The sequence below is a fragment of the Oncorhynchus kisutch genome, linkage group LG13 (assembly GCF_002021735.2).
Source record: "Oncorhynchus kisutch isolate 150728-3 linkage group LG13, Okis_V2, whole genome shotgun sequence".
Taxonomy (NCBI): Eukaryota; Metazoa; Chordata; class Actinopteri; order Salmoniformes; family Salmonidae; genus Oncorhynchus; species Oncorhynchus kisutch.
The window spans coordinates 35,882,826-35,901,579 of NC_034186.2; the positions used below are offsets into that span (position 1 = coordinate 35,882,826).

Genomic DNA, 18,754 nt, shown 5'->3' on the forward strand with positions numbered 1-18,754 from the left:
TCTAATGCACAAACCTCATCTCGACCAAGAAATAAAGTACTGTTTAAAAAAAATGGAGGGGTAGTTCTCGGCTTGCTTTTTGAAAGTGATATTTTTCAGGGGGATATATAGTGACAAGAAAATCCTTTGGAATTACCTGGATTTCTGCATAAATTGGTCATACAATTTGATCTGATCATCTAAATCACAACAATAGACAAACACAGTCTGCTTACAATAATGTGTGTGTTATTAGTTTATTTTTCTTGTCTATATTGAATACATCATTTGAACATTCACAGTGTAGGTTGGAAAAGGTATGTGAACCCCTAGGCTAATGACTTCTCCAAAAGCTAATTGGAGTCAGGAGTCAGCTAACCTGGAGTCCAATCAATTGCCTATTCACAAGAAGCATTGCCTGATGTGAACCATGCCTCAAACAAAAGAGATCTCAGAAGACCCAAGATTAAGAATTGTTGACATGCATAAAGCTGGAAAGGGTTACAAAAGTATCTCTAAAAGCCTTGATGGTCATCAGTCCACGGTAAGACAAATTGTCTATAAATGGAGAAAGATCAGCACTGTTGCTTTTCGCCATAGGAGTGTCTGTCCTGCAAAGTAGACTGCAAGAGCACAGTGCAGAATGCTCAACGAGGTTAAGAAGAATCCTATGTCAGCTAAAGACTTACAGAAATCTCTAGAACATGCTAACATCTCTGTTGATGAGTCTACGATATGTACAACACTAAACAAGAATGGTGTTCATAGGAGGACACCACGGAAGAAGCCACTGCTGTCCAAAAAAACATTGCTGCACGTCTGAAGTTTGCAAAAGTGCACCCGGATGTTCAACAGCGCTACTGGCAAAATATTCTGTGGACAGATGAAACTACAGTTGAGTTGTTTGGAAGGAACACACAACACTATGTGTGGAGAAAAACATCAAAACCTCATCCCAACAGTTCCTGACCTCAACCCGATTTGAGATGGTGTGGTATGACCTCGAGCAGTTGACACCAGACATCCCAAGAATATTGCTAAACTAAAAGTTTTGTAATGACGAATGGTCCACAATTCCTGCTGACCGTTGTGCAGGTCTGATTCGCAACTACAGAAAGCATTTAGTTGAGGTTGTTGCTGGCAAAGGAGGGTCAACCAGTTATTAAATCCAAGGGTTCACATACTTTTCCCACCCTGCACTGTGAATGTTTACAATGTGTTCAATAAAGACATGAAAATGTATAATTGTTTGTTATTAGTTTAAGCAGACTGTTTGTCTATTGTTGTGACTTAGATGAAGATCAGATCAAATTGTATGATCAATTTATGCAGAAATCCTGGTAATTCCAAAGGGTTCACATACTTTTTCTTGCCACTATCTTAAAAATAAATGTTATATAATTTTCTTTGTTTCAGGTCAACATCATAATCAAATTGTAGATATCTATTTCAATTCCAAAATGAAATATGGTAACTTATAACAACCAACAAAAACTATGAATTATACATTTCCTTTCAGTTCTCTGCTCTAAGTGTTTCATGACATTTTTTCTCATTAATTTAATGAACATAATTGTTTATTTTCCTTAACACTGTTGCCAAATGTCTGGCTATAATGTGTAGTATACCCCTAACAGAGTATAGAGGACTATACAACAATATATTTATTTTCTACAAGAAAGCAACCAGGTTCCAGTTGACCCATAAATTCACACATTTTTATATTGACACTTCTTAGGGTATCTGAAAGATTAGCGGGATAAGTGTACAAAAAGGTTACCCATATTGGATAGAAATCTTGTTCCTAAATATAATACACATTTTCTCCAGAGGTGACACTTTAAAAATCACAAAATACCACTGATTTATTGTTGGTGGCTGGTATTTTATCCAATGAAGGAAAATGCATTTGCAGACCACACAGTCATGTTTTAAATATGATTGAGCTGTGCTAAGGTAAGTGAGGACCTGTTCCCAATGACATCCAGTATAAATAGCTATGGGTTCATTCTTATATGCCATGTGAACAAGCTCCATTTTTACATTTTTCCAGAAAGTCTAAAAGAGCTGGCCATGAGTGCCTTATTCGCTACACTTACAAGTATCAGATAATTCTGCGTTCATTTAATTCGATATAATGGGAGTCCTATGAACCCTTTGCATAATCTTATATTGCATCTCTTGCACCTTGTTGCAGATGGACAGTTGTCTTGCTTCGAGTATAGCATTTGTCCAATTTGGAATTTTCTGGGCCTCTCCCCAGCTCCGTTTCCCAAACCCTAATCAGTGCAACTCTTTCCTTTATTTTAACACGTGCAGGTAGAAAGTACACCATCATATTTTGGGGATGAGTGTCTTTTCAGATTCCACAATAATTATTTAGTTGTGGACACTACATCACCACACTCCCTCTCTTACTCTTGGTCCTCATCTTTGTAAGCCACCTTGATTCAGCACCTGTGTGTTTCATCCGTTTCTTTATGAAAACATTTAGTGAACTCCATGACAGTAGCTAAAGCAAGGGGCTATTAGCAGCACATAAATAGACTACAAATGCATGCTGGAGGAGGCATGCCCTGAGCTCGTGAAGTGAGCGCTACTGGGGCCCTACTGGAGCCCTACTGGGGCCCTACTGGAGCTGAGCGAGAAGGCGAAACTTCAGCCTTTGGGAATCTCCTCCATGCTCCAGTCAATTTTGGGCACGCTCTGCTCCTCGCTCTTCTCCAGCTCCGCTCCGCTCACATACTCTGCCTCCAACTCAGTTGCGCTACCTGAAAACACGTGATACCGTAAAGTGTTGTGAATTCGCGGAAACTGATGAACGGATAGCTTGACTGTTTTTTTTGCCAGTGTCGGCTCACGATCGTAGTAAATGTAGACGTGTGGAAGAGGTTTTGGGTTCTGTGAGACGGTGAGCTGTCACCCTGTTCGACCAGGGAGTAAGCTTCCCCACAAGAGTTGCTCAGCGGGCTAGAGAGGAAGTTTCTTTGTCATTTCACAAAGGTGAAGATTCAACAAGTCAGTCAGTGACTCAGAGTTCATGTCAATACAAAAACAGAAGGTGAGCGATGAAGATGCCGTTACTGAAATGCACTCTATTTGCAAGATTAGTGTTGAACATGATTTTTAAATGACTACCCCATCTCTGTACACAGTGGTTGTATTTAAATGACTACCCCATCTCTGTACACAGTGGTTGTATTTAAATGAGGTTAGGCCACACTGATTGGACCTTTGTTCTCATCTGTTGCTAACGGGAGCTTTTGACTGAAAATAAATTGGGACAAAAACAACTACATAAGAAGATTTATAAGGTTGATTTCGATGGTCTTAAAATACAAATAAGTTGGCCCGAGACAAATAAATTGGTCCGTGACTGTTCGTCATTTGCACCATAGATACCCGATTCCGTTAAGTGCATTTATGGTGGTTATAGCAGGGACAAGTAACTAACCACTAAGTTCTCACACCTATATTATACACAGAATATGTCTCAAGTTATGTTGAAATTAATCTCCTTTCATGTCGTTCCCCTCATCTCAACTTCAAGACCTCAGTGCTTGCTCTACCAGGTAGCCAACATAACATAAACATTACCCACGCGGTAGCCTACACATTGCAGCACACACACACACACACACATACACTGTTTGTGTGCTAATCAGTAAAGAGTGAACAATAAGAGGAATTTATTAATTTGAAAAGATAAATTCCATCCATTCCAAAAAGTTAAAATAAAATTATTATATTGGCTGCCCATATTGAGTTTTACATACATACTGTAAGTGAACTGGAGTCTCTCAGTGCTATAAAACACTTAAAGTCCGGCTAATTAAGCAGAATGTACAGTAAAGTATGCTATAATAGATTTTATCCCGTTAACTTGGACACTAAAGAAGCATGGCAGAGAAGCAAAAACAATAATAAAAAAAATCAAACAAATGTCTGTTTTAAGTTGTACATAACGTCTTTGCTATAACTTTGGTGTCAATGTTCCAGCGCTGTGGTTGGTCTGCCCTGTGGAGTGTGGTCAGTCAGATACATAAAGCGGGAGTGGGGGGGAGGCCCTATCTCTGACATCCCTAAGGACAGTAGAAGCTCTGGGGGTCTTCAGCCTCAGCTTGTGTGGTAATGCACCGCTGGAGGAGGCTGCTGGGACCTGCTGTTCCCCCTCCTCATCTGAACACCTTCTCTTAGGGGTGGGCCTCAGCAGGGGAACCCCCGGCCACGACGATAGGGCAGGGGGGAGAAGCGGGGGCAGGAGAATGGAGGATGAGTTTGCAGGGTGGAGGACACTGGGCATGTCTAAGATGTATGGATAGCCCCTTCTGGTTGGTAGAGCATGTGGATGGATCAGGGCAGGGGCAGGTTGCCCAGTCAGGACGGAGGGTCGGTGGTGGTAAGTGGGCAGGGTGGAAGGGTCTCTGTAGCTGGGACTCCTGCCCCAGTAGACATCCCTGTCCAGGGACTGGGTTGAGCTGCTGGGTGGCGGAGACTGGGGGCTATAGGTGTTCGCATGGCGGAGCCGTAGCAGGCTGTTCTGGTGGGCAGCGTAGGCCGCAGGGCTCACCAGGCCAAAGTGGAGTTTGAGGGCCAGCAGTTCTGTGTTCAACCGGGCGTTCTCTTCACTCATGGCCACCAGGCGGCTCTCCAGCACATAATCGTTCACCCTCCTCTTCTCCCGCGACCGCTTGGCCGCCTCGTTGTTCTTGCGACGCTTCTCCCAGTAGGTGGCGTCCTTCTTCTCATTTGGGATAAACTCTCTCTTGCGCCGCAGGCCCTTGGGTGCCAGCTCCCCATCTAGGTAGGCTATGTGACCGTCCTCCACTTCCTCGATGCTCCCGTTTGGAGATAGCGACATGGGTTCCATCTGGTCTCAGTATAGAATGTAGGATGGCTGTTTCTTTGTTGGGCAGTAAAAGGAAGATAAGTAACTTCTCATGCACTTCTTTCAGGTTGGTTTTCTAGGATGTCACCTGTGAAGGGCAGGTTAATTAGTAAAGTATTTGTCAAATTGTATGTATAGGCTATACATTTCCACATTTCTGCTGTACAGTATGTTTAAGTGCCTGGGTCACAGATCAGAACATTTATTGATTTCTGTGTTTGACCGTTGACAGCTTTGAATGAAATGCTGTTATAGAGCCACAAAGCCCACTCCGATCCCACTGTCAGCCCACTGCCCAGCCCTCAGTCTGTCTTTGAGACCAGACACCTCCACGTCTAGACAAGCTGAATCAAACAGTGGTGGAAAGGCAGAGAGGAGGAGTTGTCTGAGGTGTAACCAGCCCCTCTAGTGTGACTAAAATAATCTTTGTCTGAAAGACTTCCGGAGTGTTCAAGTAAGTTGAATTGGTGATTAATATAGTATGTAAGATGGACATGAGGGAGCATGACCTTCAAGTTAAAATGTTGGACAGTTGGTATGATACGGTATTATGTGGCTGGTCTCGGCTCTACCAGCTCTTATGTCATTCACACAAACAATTTCTAGATTTGACACAGGAACTTCTCTGGACCTGCCTCTTCTTTCAACTTGACTAATCAACTCATATTCTTCTCCTAGCTTAGACACTGAATACACATAGTTGAGAAAATAGCTGTTTTTGTGGACTTTTAATGATTTGCAAAGTTAACATATGAGCCACATGTCATTTGTGACATTGATTCGTGGCATGAATAATGTTGGCTGATAGAGCGGACAAGTCAAGTGATTGAGAGTTACAAACACACGCAATCTGCTCGGTGCAGAGCAGGCTCGTTTTAGAAACAAGCAAGGTTTTGTTTTCACAATGCTGCTCTCGCTCTCGCTCTCTCTCTCTCTCTCTCTCTTTTTCTCTCTCCCACATACACACACACTCTCACAGTCATATTTTTTTGATGGTGCACTCACTTGTCCACCCCCAGCTACGGATTGTCTGCAATGTGCCCACCGCTTGCTCCATCTCTTCTACCTCCCTTTCATTTTCTGTCCCTCGCCCCTTACATGCAGATTAGAGGGGGGTCAGTTAGGAGTGAGACGTCATGTGCCCTAGCCAGAGGACAATACGTACAAACAGGAACATAGAAACCCTCAGATGAAAAAGCACTACAATGGAGCCCTGCTCATCTGTTTCATTGCAGGGGAGGGTGAGTGGGTGGGTGAGTGGGTTTGGTGGGAAGCTGTGCAGGAGGAAAAAGGCTATGTTAGATTTGCTTAACCACAGCTATGAGACTACGCGGCCTGTGTGTGTAGTGTGTGAAGTGAATATACAGACGCACTCTCTCACACACATATGCAGAAACATCAGACCGAGATATTCTTAATCAATCTGGGAACATCTGAAACCGAATTCCTACAGTTACATGTTATCGAGCTGTTATGCATGTTCATCTTTTTAGCCAGTGTAAAGCTGCTCCTGAACCATTACATGCTTATTAATGAGCGCACCATGTCCCAATGTGAACTCTGATCTGTCTGAATGGCAGTGTTATGCAGCTCAATAGTTTGATTGATTGGTTTGGATTTCAATGTTGGCTGCTGATTGATGTTGTTTGGCCACCATGTTTCCCTACAGCAGAGAGCGCTGAGACCATTCTGTACCAGCTGACAGCCCCGTGATGCCAGCAGCATAACCACCAGAGCAACATAATAACTACTAGAATCCTCCGAAGGAGACCAGATGAATGTTGCTCTATAGGCTGAAGTAGTTATAGACAGGGTATGCAGGGACAAGCTGAGGTCCTGTAGTGGTGTGTTGCTATTGAGATAAGTGCATGTGTGACATAGACAAAAATCCACTAGAGATTTGCTCTACAGATCCACAGATGACGCAATCTCGGTTGCACTCCTCACTGCCCTTTCCCACCTGGACAAAAGGAACACCTACAGTATGTGAGAATGCTATTCATTCACTGCAGCTCAGCGTTCAACACCATCGTGCCCTCCAAGCTCAGGACTAATCTAAGGACCCGGTAAAGTCTACAGCAGTTGTATTCGGCGCACGTGACAAATGACATTTAATTTGATTTGAGGACGCTGGGATTAAACACCTTCCTCTGCAACGCTATCATGGATATTCTGACGGGGTCCACAGGTAGTGAGGGTAGGCAACAACACATCCACCACGCTAACTCTCAACACGGGGGCCCTTCAGGGGTGCATGTTTAGTCCCTTCCTGTACTCCCTATTCACCCACCACTCCAACACCTTCATTAAGTTTGCCGACAACACACCGGTGATAGTCCTGATCACCGACGGCAATGAGACAACCTACAGGGAGGAAGTCAGAGATCTGACATGGTGGTGCCAGTACAACAACCTCTCCCTCAATGTCAACAAGACAAAGGAGCTGATCGTAGACTACAGGAAACAGATGGGGAGCACGCCCACATTCACATCGACAGGGCTGTAGTGGATCGGGTCGAGAGTTCCTCTGTGTCCACAGCACTGAGGACCTATCATGGTCCAAACACACTGACAGAGTCCCCTCAGGAGGCTGAAAAGATTTAGCATTGGCCTCTCAGATCCTCAAGTTCTACAGCTGCACCATTGAGAGCATCTTGACTGGCTGCATCACCGCTTGGTATGATAACTGCTTGGCATCTGACCGCAAGGCACTACAGAAGGTAGTGTGTACGGCCCAGTACATCACTGGGGCCAAGCTTCCTGCCATCCAGGACCTCTATACAAGTTAGTGTCAGGGCCCTAAAATCATCAAAGACTCCAAGTCTGGGACCAAAGGGATCCTGAACAGCTTCTACCTGCAAGCCTTACGACTGCTGAACAGTTAATCAAATGGCAACCTGGACTATTTGCATTGATCCCCTTCTTTTTGCACTAACTCTCTTGCGCTGGCTGTATGCACACTCACTGGATGTTACTCACACATACTACACGGACACTCCAACACACACACATACACTGCCTTCAGAAAGTAGACACACACCTTGACTTTTTCTAAATGAATTTAAAACTGTCACTGGCCTACACACAATACCCCATAATGTCAAAGAGGAATCATGTTTTTAGAAGTTGTTACAATTGAATTGATAATGAAAAGCTGAAAAGTCTTGAGTCAATAACTATTCAACTCTTTTGTTACGGCAAACCAAAATAAGTTCAGGAGTAAAAATTTGCTTAACAAGTCACAAAATAAGTTGAATGGACTCACTGTGTGCAATAATAGTGTTTAACATGATTTTTTTAATGTCTACCTCATCTCTGTACCCCACACATACAATTATCGTTAAGGTCCCTCAATCGAGCAGTGCATTTCAAACACAGATTCAACCACAAAGACCAGGGAGGATTTCCAATGCTTTAAACATCCCATAAATGACTGTGCACTTGGGTGAGACTACTTACTCATATGTTTTATCAAAGTCTGATCACAATCACAATTGTGCATAATACAGTGTGTCCATCCTAAACTGGTGTAATTATACTGGCAGGTACATCATCTGAAGATAACTAATGAAATGAGAATGATTACAGATGCTATCACACAGGTATCATTATCTAGATGTGTAAGATATCCTGTGTTTGATGACAACATGGCTCTCTCTGTGCACTTTTGATATTTGGTCTGTATTTTAAAGCAAAAAACTACATCTGTGTGTTTTTACAAAATTCCCCAAAGGTCAAAATAACAATGAATTGTTCATTTCTATGGGTCAGAGGGTTTGCCAGTGTCATGATATTCAGAAGTATCATGGTAAGCAAATTAAAACATGAAGCGCACTACATTTCATGAGAATAATCGTTGTAATATTGGAAATAAACAAACAGCCTTATATTGTCATTCAGAGTCACGTTTTCATGTTCCAAGCTATAGCACACAATATTTTACATAAAGCAGGTTTTTAAAGAGTTGAGTCTGCTTCGTGTTTTCCTTTTTGCCACATATCATAGCTATCATAGCTTCTTATAATGTTACCTCGACTTATCGTGTCCTGCAAGTTCTCTTTTTTATTAATACTTTGTGAGAAGTCTGTCTGTCCTATCCTTCTATTAGATTCATTGTGTACATCTTGGCATAGCCTGAAGCAAAAATGCAATGTTATGATTACTAACACTATTGAGAAGGAGCATGTTGCAAGTACGAGAACCCCAGGAAAAACAACTTTGTGATTAAAAATATGATTTCTTCAAGTTTACAGTAGACCAACTCTGTTGTGCTTTGCTGCTATACTTACTCTTTGAAGTGGCAGTCAGAGCGAAGGGCATCAAAATGTACCCAAAGACTGAGGTGAGAGACGGAGAGTAAAGCTCTGCCTTGTGGTGGAGAGTACATGCACCTTGAGATTGAAAATGCACCGAGTCTGCCCAATCCCCTGCACTAAATATACTGTAGATGGACCTCTGTCCAAGGCTTGTGGGCAAACTGCTCAAGGTTTCCCATGCTGTTGTGCCTTCTCTTTACATTGTTGTGCAACAAGCTAGAAAAATTGCAAACCATAATGATTTATGCCTCTTCTTCATCAATTCATAACTAGAAGCAAACAATGTGCTTATGGAGTGTACAATCATACCCAAACCATTTTAAACCTCATTGATATTGCTAAAGTATTTCATGGGGTGCTGCATGTTTATAGCCAGGTTCTAGAGTTGCTGGTTGCTAGAGTTGCTGGAGGTTTAGCAGAGCTGTGTCGTGATGGCAGAGTGGCCTAAAACTTGCCCCAACGGTGAGTTGGAGGACATTTGTCAGGGGTCAAGGGCTGAGGCCTAGCAAGTGGAGAGCACTGCTGCTGTGTAGGGAGTAGGACAACAGAGGACTGCAGCAGAGTGTTACTCAGCTTCCTGAACAGTCCTCTCCAGAGACGAGTCCCTCACTGCGTGAGTTACTGCACCTGCTGCTTATTGACACGCTAATTATAGACACTGCTTTTTAGTAAGGAACTTTTAAACTTCTTCTTTTGACACCTATCTGTTTTTTTACAGCATAAGTCACAGCACCAGTTGGTCTGTTGTTGTTTCCTTCCTTGCTTTGTGAAGTACTTGAGTCTCTCTCCCTGGTACCTAATAGGAAACCATTGGTTAACCTCCTGACTTTTACTGTTAATGTTTTCAGCGATCTGTCATGGCGGCAATAACAAAACATGGATGTCCAGTACCTCTTAAATTCTCCAGAGAATATTGCCTTTACCACAAGCATGCCTTTTCAGTTAACACATACATTCCTTGAAATATAAGATATCAAATTAGTTAGGGATGTACTGTAGCAACTTTCTTGCATTGTATGTGTCTAGAGTCTATAGGAAAAGTACTGTTTTATAAACACTTTTTTTGTAAAAGTACTTTACTCACAATTTTAATTGACACTTTTTTATTTTCTCGTCGACAGAAGAACAGCAAAAAGCTCAATTTTTATTAATTCTCTGGTTCTACCATCTACATGTAGAGCCAGACTAACTAAACCTTTGTACATCTGCAAAGTTTGTACTGTTTTCAACAGGAAATAAAATACCAAAATAAATGTTTACTTGAAGATAATATTATCTGCTGATATCTCTCTTTTTTTCAACGATACCTTTTCCCCCTCTTTTATTTAGAACAATAATTGGTCACTTAAAAACATTTTGTCATTTGCTATAATCACTTGTACTATGTACATTTGGAAAGGTCTTACAGGTCCTACACAGGCTGACGAACGTTTCACATTCCTCATAGATGTCACTTCAGCAACAAAAATGCCCAAAGTAGCATGATTGTAGTGCTTTTTGTATGTTGCACAAAGGTATTCTAAATAAGTTAAAGAAAGTTGTTCATCTGTTTCAAGAACTAGATCATAGCCCGTATCAAAGTTTGATCAAATGTGTTATCTTTTTTTTTAATAGGGAAGTCACCTCATTTAAAATATACTGAGATCTGAGATACCACGTCCAAAATAGACTTCCTATTATAACACCTCCAAAACATCTGAAAACCAGAATACTGTAAGTTAAGACAAATGTTTCGGTGTTGAAAGTATTATTCTCTGATTACTGCTCCAAGTTGAGAGTGACAGCGGTAAGTCAAGCTGTTGACTGCCAGTTCATGGGTAAGAAAAAGAACATATTTGACCCATTTACCTTACTCTCTGTAGCTCGATATGTCATATGTATAGGGAACATTAATTTAGACATTGTCTGTCCACCACAGAGGTGAGTGTAAATGTTATGAAATGAACACAGGACCTTACCTTCTGCTGCTGGCAATTATATTCCAGTAAGTACAACACTGACGCAATGTGACAATGACATCAGTCAATGTTCCACCGCCCGCCCATTGTGTCTCTGTGAGCAGCAGACAGTAACTTACAGAACTGTATACTCATCCTTCCCCTGTATCTCACCTGAAGTTCACCTACGGTAAAGTGGCTTCGTCACAGACCACCACAATGTGTGACCTCACACTCAACCTTTTTTTTCTCTTTCTTAGCATATTAAGTCTGTCTGTCTACCCCCCATTCCACCTAGCCTAGCCCATCCATTCTGTTCTGTGTGTCTGTATCCTCCTCAGTCACCCTCAATGTGGTGGTCGTGGCTTACTTATTTTCATCGTCTGGGAGATGTGTTTGAGCAGAGGGAGGCTGGAAGTGTCAGCCATTAGATCTGGTACCTGGCTTACCAGGTCCTTCCCTTTTCTCTCTTTCTAGCCCCTTACCTATTACTCTGTATTCTTGGTTGTGATAAGGCAGTTTACCTCATATGACCAGTTTTACACAACTTTTAATAAAATGTTTGTCCTTTGTCATACTAGGGGTGACATTTCTTTGTCTACTGGGGTAAACACTGGAAGTGGGATCCTGTGAAAACTTTGTATAGCTTTATTATAAAGGATTATGTTGTAAACCTGAGGTCAAGTACAATCCTGCTAAGATTGGGAAATTCCAGTGCAATGGTGAAATAACATAGTCCTACTGTGTCAGCGAACGTTTTAATTATCCAGCGTCAACAGTTAGGCTACATTTGTTCACAACTGTCATGATCTTTCTAGTTTGTTAACAACTAATTCATAATTACTTCTTGCAATTTGACATACATTTTTTAGGAGGGTTGACCTGTATGATTTGGAAGATTTTGACAAACAATACTTTATTGACTAAGCATGTCATGACTGAGATTCCATGTCATGTTGTACAGTACTCCATCTAGTGGCTTATCATGGAAACAAGTCTTTTGAAGTTCTCAAGTTCTCAAGTTTTTTGAGAAGGCTCTATCCGCGGGTCACAGGCAGGCCTACTCTTACAAGCAGCCTCAACGACAGTGGGCGTGGCATGTAGTGAGGCAATGCTAATAGGCGTTTCATGCTGGGCGCTCCTTGTAGTAACTGCAGTCTGCAGGTAGACATTATTTCATGGATTGCCATAGATTATAACGTGTTGTGCAGTACAGTGCTATACTGCAGTGCCTTCTGCTGGATGCCTAGTAAGGGTTTACTCATGAAGAATAGTGCGTTTTCCTGATTCAGGCCAAGCCTAGTCCTGTACTAAAAAGCACTTTCAATAAAGAATATCCAATTGGCATGCTTTTTAGTGCAGCAATATGTTTAATCTAGGTTCTGGGAAACCAGCCCGTAGAATGTGGCCAGTGGAAATCAACCATTACGGGACCTATGGAGACATCTGGTCAACTCTGAATTGTCTTTCCGTTGAGTGATGACCATGCTTCAAGGGTTCATTAGTTACCCAGTTAGGTCTCCAATGTCATCTCTTTTCTTACTATTACTAGTAGTCGTTTTCTTACTATAACTGTTGCTATACTCGTTTTGTAGTTACTGTGCACTAAATGGCTTTAGTTTGGTTTTAATTGTATTTATAGTTATACATTCAGCTATTTACTGCCATAGCAGCAGGCAGGAGGTGATGATAGGGAAACCATATCTCATATTGAATGAGTGATGTTCTCACATGAGTGTGAAGGGCCTCAGTCAAAAATGACATGTGCTCAAATGAGTCTGGTGTTAACAGATGTGTCCATGCTGTCACCATTCAGCACCATTGGTTTCACACCCCACAGCAGCGTGGCAATGACACTCTCCTCTTGTGAGCTCTCCTCACCCACATGAAATAGAGTTCACATATGGCTGGTATAAATAACTCGTATAGAAGTATTGTATTTTGTTATTTGACAATGAGTAGGCTACTGTAGGAATTTGGTGTTCTAGAATCACTTGCTATTATCTTGGCAAGTCTGTACTGGAACACCTGTAGGTGCACAGTTTACAATGTTGAGAGGTCTATGTGCAAAAGTGTGAAAATGTGAATGAATCATAAGCCTAGTGCTTTTCTTACTACTGTTTAGAACATCGGTGGTGTCATCTTAGATGTGCAGTTAATGCTACTGAAGGGTATACTGTGAATCACCATACTTCAAGGTGTTAAACGTGGTTTAGGAAAAGGGTTAAGGTTAGAGGAAAGGTTACCTGACTTTAAACCTTCCCCTAACCTTAACCCTTTAACCCAACTCCTAAACTTAACCCTTACCCCTAGCCTAGCTAGCGTTGGCCAGCTAGCTAACGTTAGCCACTTGGCCACCTAGCTAGAATTCGTAACATACCCATAAGTTTTGCAAATTCGTAACATATTGTATGTTTTGCATATTCGTAACATATAATATGAATTGTAATAGTCGGTGATTGACATCCACAAATTAATACATACCATATGAAACGCAACATATACTAAATGGAGTGTCTGGAATTTACCTACAGAAAAATACGAAATGCTCTGAGACCAGGTTGCAGCCAGCCAGCAACAAGCCAGCCATTCGAAGGCATATCAGTATTTGAATTGGTAAAATGCCCAATTTTCGATAAAAATGCATTGAACTAGCCTACCAGTCAAACGTTTGGACAAATCTACTCATTCAAGGGTTTTTCTTTATTTTTTAACTATTTTCTACATTGTAGAATAATAGTGAAGACATCAGAACTATGAAATAACACATATGGAATCATGTAGTAACCAAAAAAGTGTTAAACAAATCAAAATATATTTTATATTTGAGGTTCTTCAAAGTAATTCAAAGCCTTAATGACAGCTTTGCACACTCTTAGCATTCTCTCAACCAGATCCATGATTTAGTCACCTGGAATCAATTTCAATTAACAGGTGTGCCTTGTTAAAAGTTAATTTGTGGAATTTATTTCCTTCTTAATGTGTTTGAGCTAATCAGTTGTGTTGTGACAAGTTAGGGGTGGTGTACAGAAGATAGCCTTATTTGGTTAAATACCAAGTCCATATTATGGCAAGAACAGCTCAAATAAGTAAAGAGAAACGACAGTCCATCATTACTTTAAGACATGAAGGTGAGTCAATCTGGAAAAATTAGAATTTTGAACGTTTCTTCAAGTGTAGCCACAAAAACCATCAGGCACTATGATGAAACTGGCTCTCATTAGGACCACCACAGGAAAGGATGACCCAGAGTAACCTCTGCTGCAGAGGATAAGTTCATTAGAGTTACCAGCCTCAGAAATTGCAGCCCAAATAAATGCTTCACAGAGTTCAAGAAACAGACATTTAAACATCAACTGTTCAGAGGAGACTGTGAATCAGGCCTTCATGGTCGAATTCCTGCAAAGAAACCACTACTAAAGGACACCAATAATAAGAAGAGACTTGCTTAGGCCAAGAAACACGAGTTATGGACATTAGACCAGTGGAAATCTGTCCTTCGGTCTGATGAGTCCAGATTTGAGATTATGGGTTCCAACCAAAGTGTCTTTGTGAGACGCAGAGTAAGAGAATAGATGATATCTGCATGTGGGGTTCCCAAGGTGAAGCATGGAGGAAGAGGTGTGATGGTGTGGGGGTGCTTTGCTGGTGACACTGTCTGTGATTTATTTAGAATTCAAGGCACACTTAACCAGCATGGCTACCACAACATTCTGCAGCAATACGCCATCCCATCTGGTTTGCGCTTTGTGGGACTATCATTTTGTTTTTCAACAGGACAATGACCCAACACACCTCCAGGCTGTGTAAGGGCTATTTGACCAAGAAGGAGAGTGATGGAGTGCTGCATCAGATGACCTGGCCTCCACAATCACCCGACCTCAACCCAATTGAGATGGTTTGGGATGAGTTGGACCGCAGAGGGAAGGAAAAGCAGCCAACAAGTGCTCAGCATATGTGAGAACTCCTTCAAGCCTGTTGGAAAAGCATTCCATGTGAAGATGGTTGAGAGAATGCCAAGAGTGTGCAAAGCTGTCATCAAGGCAAAAGGTTGGCCACCAATGTTCTAATCAGTAGTAAGAAAAGCACTAGGCCTTTAACAAATTGTTTCTAAATGTTTTAGTTACTACATGATTCCATATGTGTTGTTTCATAGTTTTGATGTCTTCACTATTATTCTACAATGTAGAAAATAGTAAAAATAAAGAAAAACCATTGAATGAGTAGGCGTGTTCAAACTTTTGAATGGTACTGTATATCTAACTAATGTGCAATAGTTGGCAATAAGGGGATTCACGGCGTGGGGATTACCACCCACCAACCAACCAAAAAGAGCACCTAGTTTCAGCGATGCCTTAATCGAAGCTTCACACTGTAGAAAAACTGCTTTTTGAACAGTCAAATTCATACCAATATTGCTCATCTCCGTTTTTTAGCGGTCTCAACATTTTAAATCCATAGTTGCAGAGTGTGTTTTAGAAGGTTGATTGTCGTGTTAGTTTTTCTAATTCTTGCCATTAGGCTAATACAGCAATTGTGTTTGTGTACAGAACAGAGCGAGCCATTGAATTAAAAGGGATTGAAAATGTATCTTTGACTGTTTTCATTACTACCCTACTTGTTTATATGAGAATGTGAAAAATATTTTCTGCTCTTTGAATTTTTTTATTTTTTATTCCATTGGTGTTAAAAATGTCACATTTAATTGGGGGGAAAATGCAGTCAGTCTATTTTTACCCCTGAATAATTGAATCTTCACTGTCCTTGTTAAAGTGGTTAAACCAGTTGTATTGATGTGTCATTTGAAAAAGAACACTTGTATTAGATATACAGCAGAATAAGAAGAGGACATTCTATGGAGCCCCATCTTGTGTTCCACAGAATATAGACTACTTATTTGCTGTCCTAAATATAAAATATAAAAACCGACCTGCTCATTTTTAAGATATGCAAAGAGGTATAATTTCCACATATTAGCTTTTATATCCTATTCAACTAAATAGAAAATCACCACAAATTCACCAAAAATACCGATGTCATATTCGTCATGTAACAGTCTGAGATTATTTGAATAAACTCCCAGTTCACTCTCAAAATGTAATTAATACACATATGGTATTTATAACAATATTTGAAACTATGATTTGCAATTGATTAGCAACCACTCAATAGATACAGTGTCCATGTATTATTTGACATTATCTGACATTGAATACATTAGATTAGGCCTATGTATAATCTGGGGTTGATTTGTTCTAAGCCACTCCGTTAGCTAGCAGCTGTCTGGACTGAGGTACCTTCTGAGCTGAGTCAATTTGTTGAACCTGCCCCTGAAGCTTCTGTGTATGTCCAGGGCCTGGTTCTGCCGCTCATACTCCTCCAGTGTGGCAGGTAGAGAGGCAGGCTGGGGTACAGGGCTGGATGGGGGAGGCAGAGGGAGCCCCAGGGCATCAACAGATTGGTAGGCACTGATGAGTGACTCAGACAGGGAAGCAGGCTGTGCAGTGGAACCGTGCCATGGGAACGCAGGGTGGCTGGGCCTGCCTCTTTCCCCAGGCCCATGTGGTACTGCAGGGTGATCAACTCAGCCCTCAGCCGGGCATTCTCCTCACTCAGGGCCAGCAGCTGGCCCTCCAGCATCAGGTCATTCACCCTCCTCTTCTCCTGCGAGCGCTTGGCCGACTCGTTGTTCTTGTGGCGCTTATCCCAGTAGTTGGCGTCCTTCTTATCGGCAGGGGTCATCTCTCTTTTGCGGCGCGTGCTGGGGTACAGATGGCTCTGGCAGGTCCGGAGCCTCAGTTGTCTGTGGTCCAGAAGGGACGGCCGGACCTCTGGGAAGAGGAGGCCAGGGTCCCACATCTCCTCCTCCCCACCACTGCTCTCCACTGAGGAGGAGGGCTGGCCCATATCCTCCAGGGGCCCTTTGCTACTCCGTGGGGTAGACATGTCACTCAGTAGGCTATGAGAGGACAAAAAGGATGTAAAGACTCTATAGTACAATTGCTTTTGAAGACATTATTCACACCTGATTTATTACTTGTGATGTGTTGCATAGTGGGTCTGCAAGCTAAGCCTAATTCAAAGGCTGCAGAAAATGTTATAACAAGTATATTAGACTTTATACAAAATATTTATACAAAAGTAGCCAAGGCTGGAATTTCAACAAAATACTCTGATGCTGATGCGAAAAGACTAAAACCATTAACTACACAGTGCTCTAGGTTATGTTTAAATGCAGTTTTGGTAAGCAAGTGACCATTTAGATATTTAACTTTTACAAAAAAAATCTGAACGGCATTTTGGGCTTTTGTCCTGTGTTTTCTGCATTCTATACATTTTGCCATGACATAAATTCTGTTTAGTGAGTTTTTAGGAAGTATAAGAGGAGTTGAGGTTTGAAATATAGTTTGGCTACAAGCTTTAGCAGGCCTACCTTTTTGTCGCTGTCACGATGTGAAGTGCTGAACTGATAATGAGACAAGGCGCATATTTCGCTCTGAGCTGTGAAACTTTTGTGCATGTTGTGTGTTTATTTCGGTGCAAGCGCGCTCGTCTGTGTGGTTGACAGAAACAATGGTCATTATCAATGGTTGTGCCTAGTTTCTTCAGGAGTTCTGAAAGGGGAAATCCAGATCACCGTTGTAAAAAGTCAATCCAGAAAGGATCTAAATGACCTGCCCTATGTATTGTCAACGTAGCCGTAGCCTACCTTACAAGCCTCCTCTCCACAGAAATGGGCCAGTGTTTGTGTACTTTATCATGTATCTATGGATGGGCCAATGGGCATGTGGTGAGTGGAGGATTGTCCAGGCAGTAAGTGGGGGACTGTCCTGTGAGAAGAGGGTGCAGTTGTGGTGAACATGTTGCTTGCGCTCTCTTGTGACTCATCCATAGGTCTTCCTTAGTTCCAAACTGCCGAAGCTCAACCACCTGACCGATTCTGTGGTCGCGGTGACTCAAAGTCTCTATTTCCTAGAACTGAAAGGGTTAAACCACAGACATTCACCTGAATAAATGTCTAGTTTCACTTACCACAAGTATGCCTTTTATGCCATTTACTGTAGAAGTGAAAAAGCAACTGTCAGTGGGAGTAGGGATACATTTAGAGATTTTGTAGACAGTGGCAGGGCTTGTTGTGGTGCTCAGACTTGTGCATGGTAGTGATTTCAGGATTCATTATATTACAGGTACCAGGTGGCATCACCATTGTCTGAAGTGGTTTCCTCTTCATTTACCTGCACTGAACTGATAACATATGGTGGCTGAAAACAATGTGGTGGACTGCCTTTCAGGTATTTGCTGTCACCTGTCCAGTTCTTTCACATTAGTGCAGATGGAAGGGAGGATATGAGGGGAGAAAGTCACTTTAAACTATTGAGATGCAGCCCAGGTTTCAGTTCATTGTGTGGCAAAACCACTTCCTGCCTTTATGCTGGCATGGAATTCCCCTCCTCGGTCTCCATAGGCCAACCATATATCAACAAAGTGACCCTCTAGGCAAGTAGCAGAACCCTGTCCAGCTCACCCTTTCACCCTGCCAACTCCATCACAGCTAACGTACACATGATGCTGTGCCCACATACAGTCTCAAATACAGTACTTCCACAAAGTGACTCATTGTGGTGTATACCAGT

The 18,754-nt window shown here is 41.9% G+C and overlaps 1 protein-coding gene across 3 annotated transcripts; it reads right to left on the reverse strand.

The window, feature by feature from the left end:
* Positions 1–1,340: 1,340 nt before the first annotated feature.
* nfil3-4 (nuclear factor, interleukin 3 regulated, member 4) lies at positions 1,341–17,874 on the reverse strand. Of its 3 annotated transcripts, XM_020498906.2 has the most exons (3): positions 17,554–17,874; positions 16,418–17,079; positions 1,341–4,955 (listed from the first exon to the last, which is right to left on the reverse strand). In XM_020498906.2, the coding sequence occupies exon 3, from the start codon at positions 4,847–4,849 to the stop codon at positions 4,010–4,012; it is 840 nt and encodes a 279-aa protein (XP_020354495.1). In that variant the 5' UTR covers positions 4,850–4,955; positions 16,418–17,079; positions 17,554–17,874; the 3' UTR covers positions 1,341–4,009. The 3 variants fall into 3 exon arrangements, with proteins under 3 accessions (XP_020354495.1, XP_020354496.1, XP_020354497.1); XM_020498907.2 differs by lacking the exons at positions 16,418–17,079; positions 17,554–17,874 and adding an exon at positions 11,142–13,384; XM_020498908.2 differs by lacking the exons at positions 16,418–17,079; positions 17,554–17,874 and adding an exon at positions 5,873–6,055 and having other exon boundaries at positions 1,343–4,955.
* Positions 17,875–18,754: the final 880 nt, after the last annotated feature.

Bases quoted from the DNA above. Each gene is read 5' to 3' on its own strand.
- nfil3-4 (XM_020498906.2), bottom strand. From the start codon at position 4,849: ATGGAACCCATGTCGCTATCTCCAAACGGGAGCATCGAGGAAGTGGAG.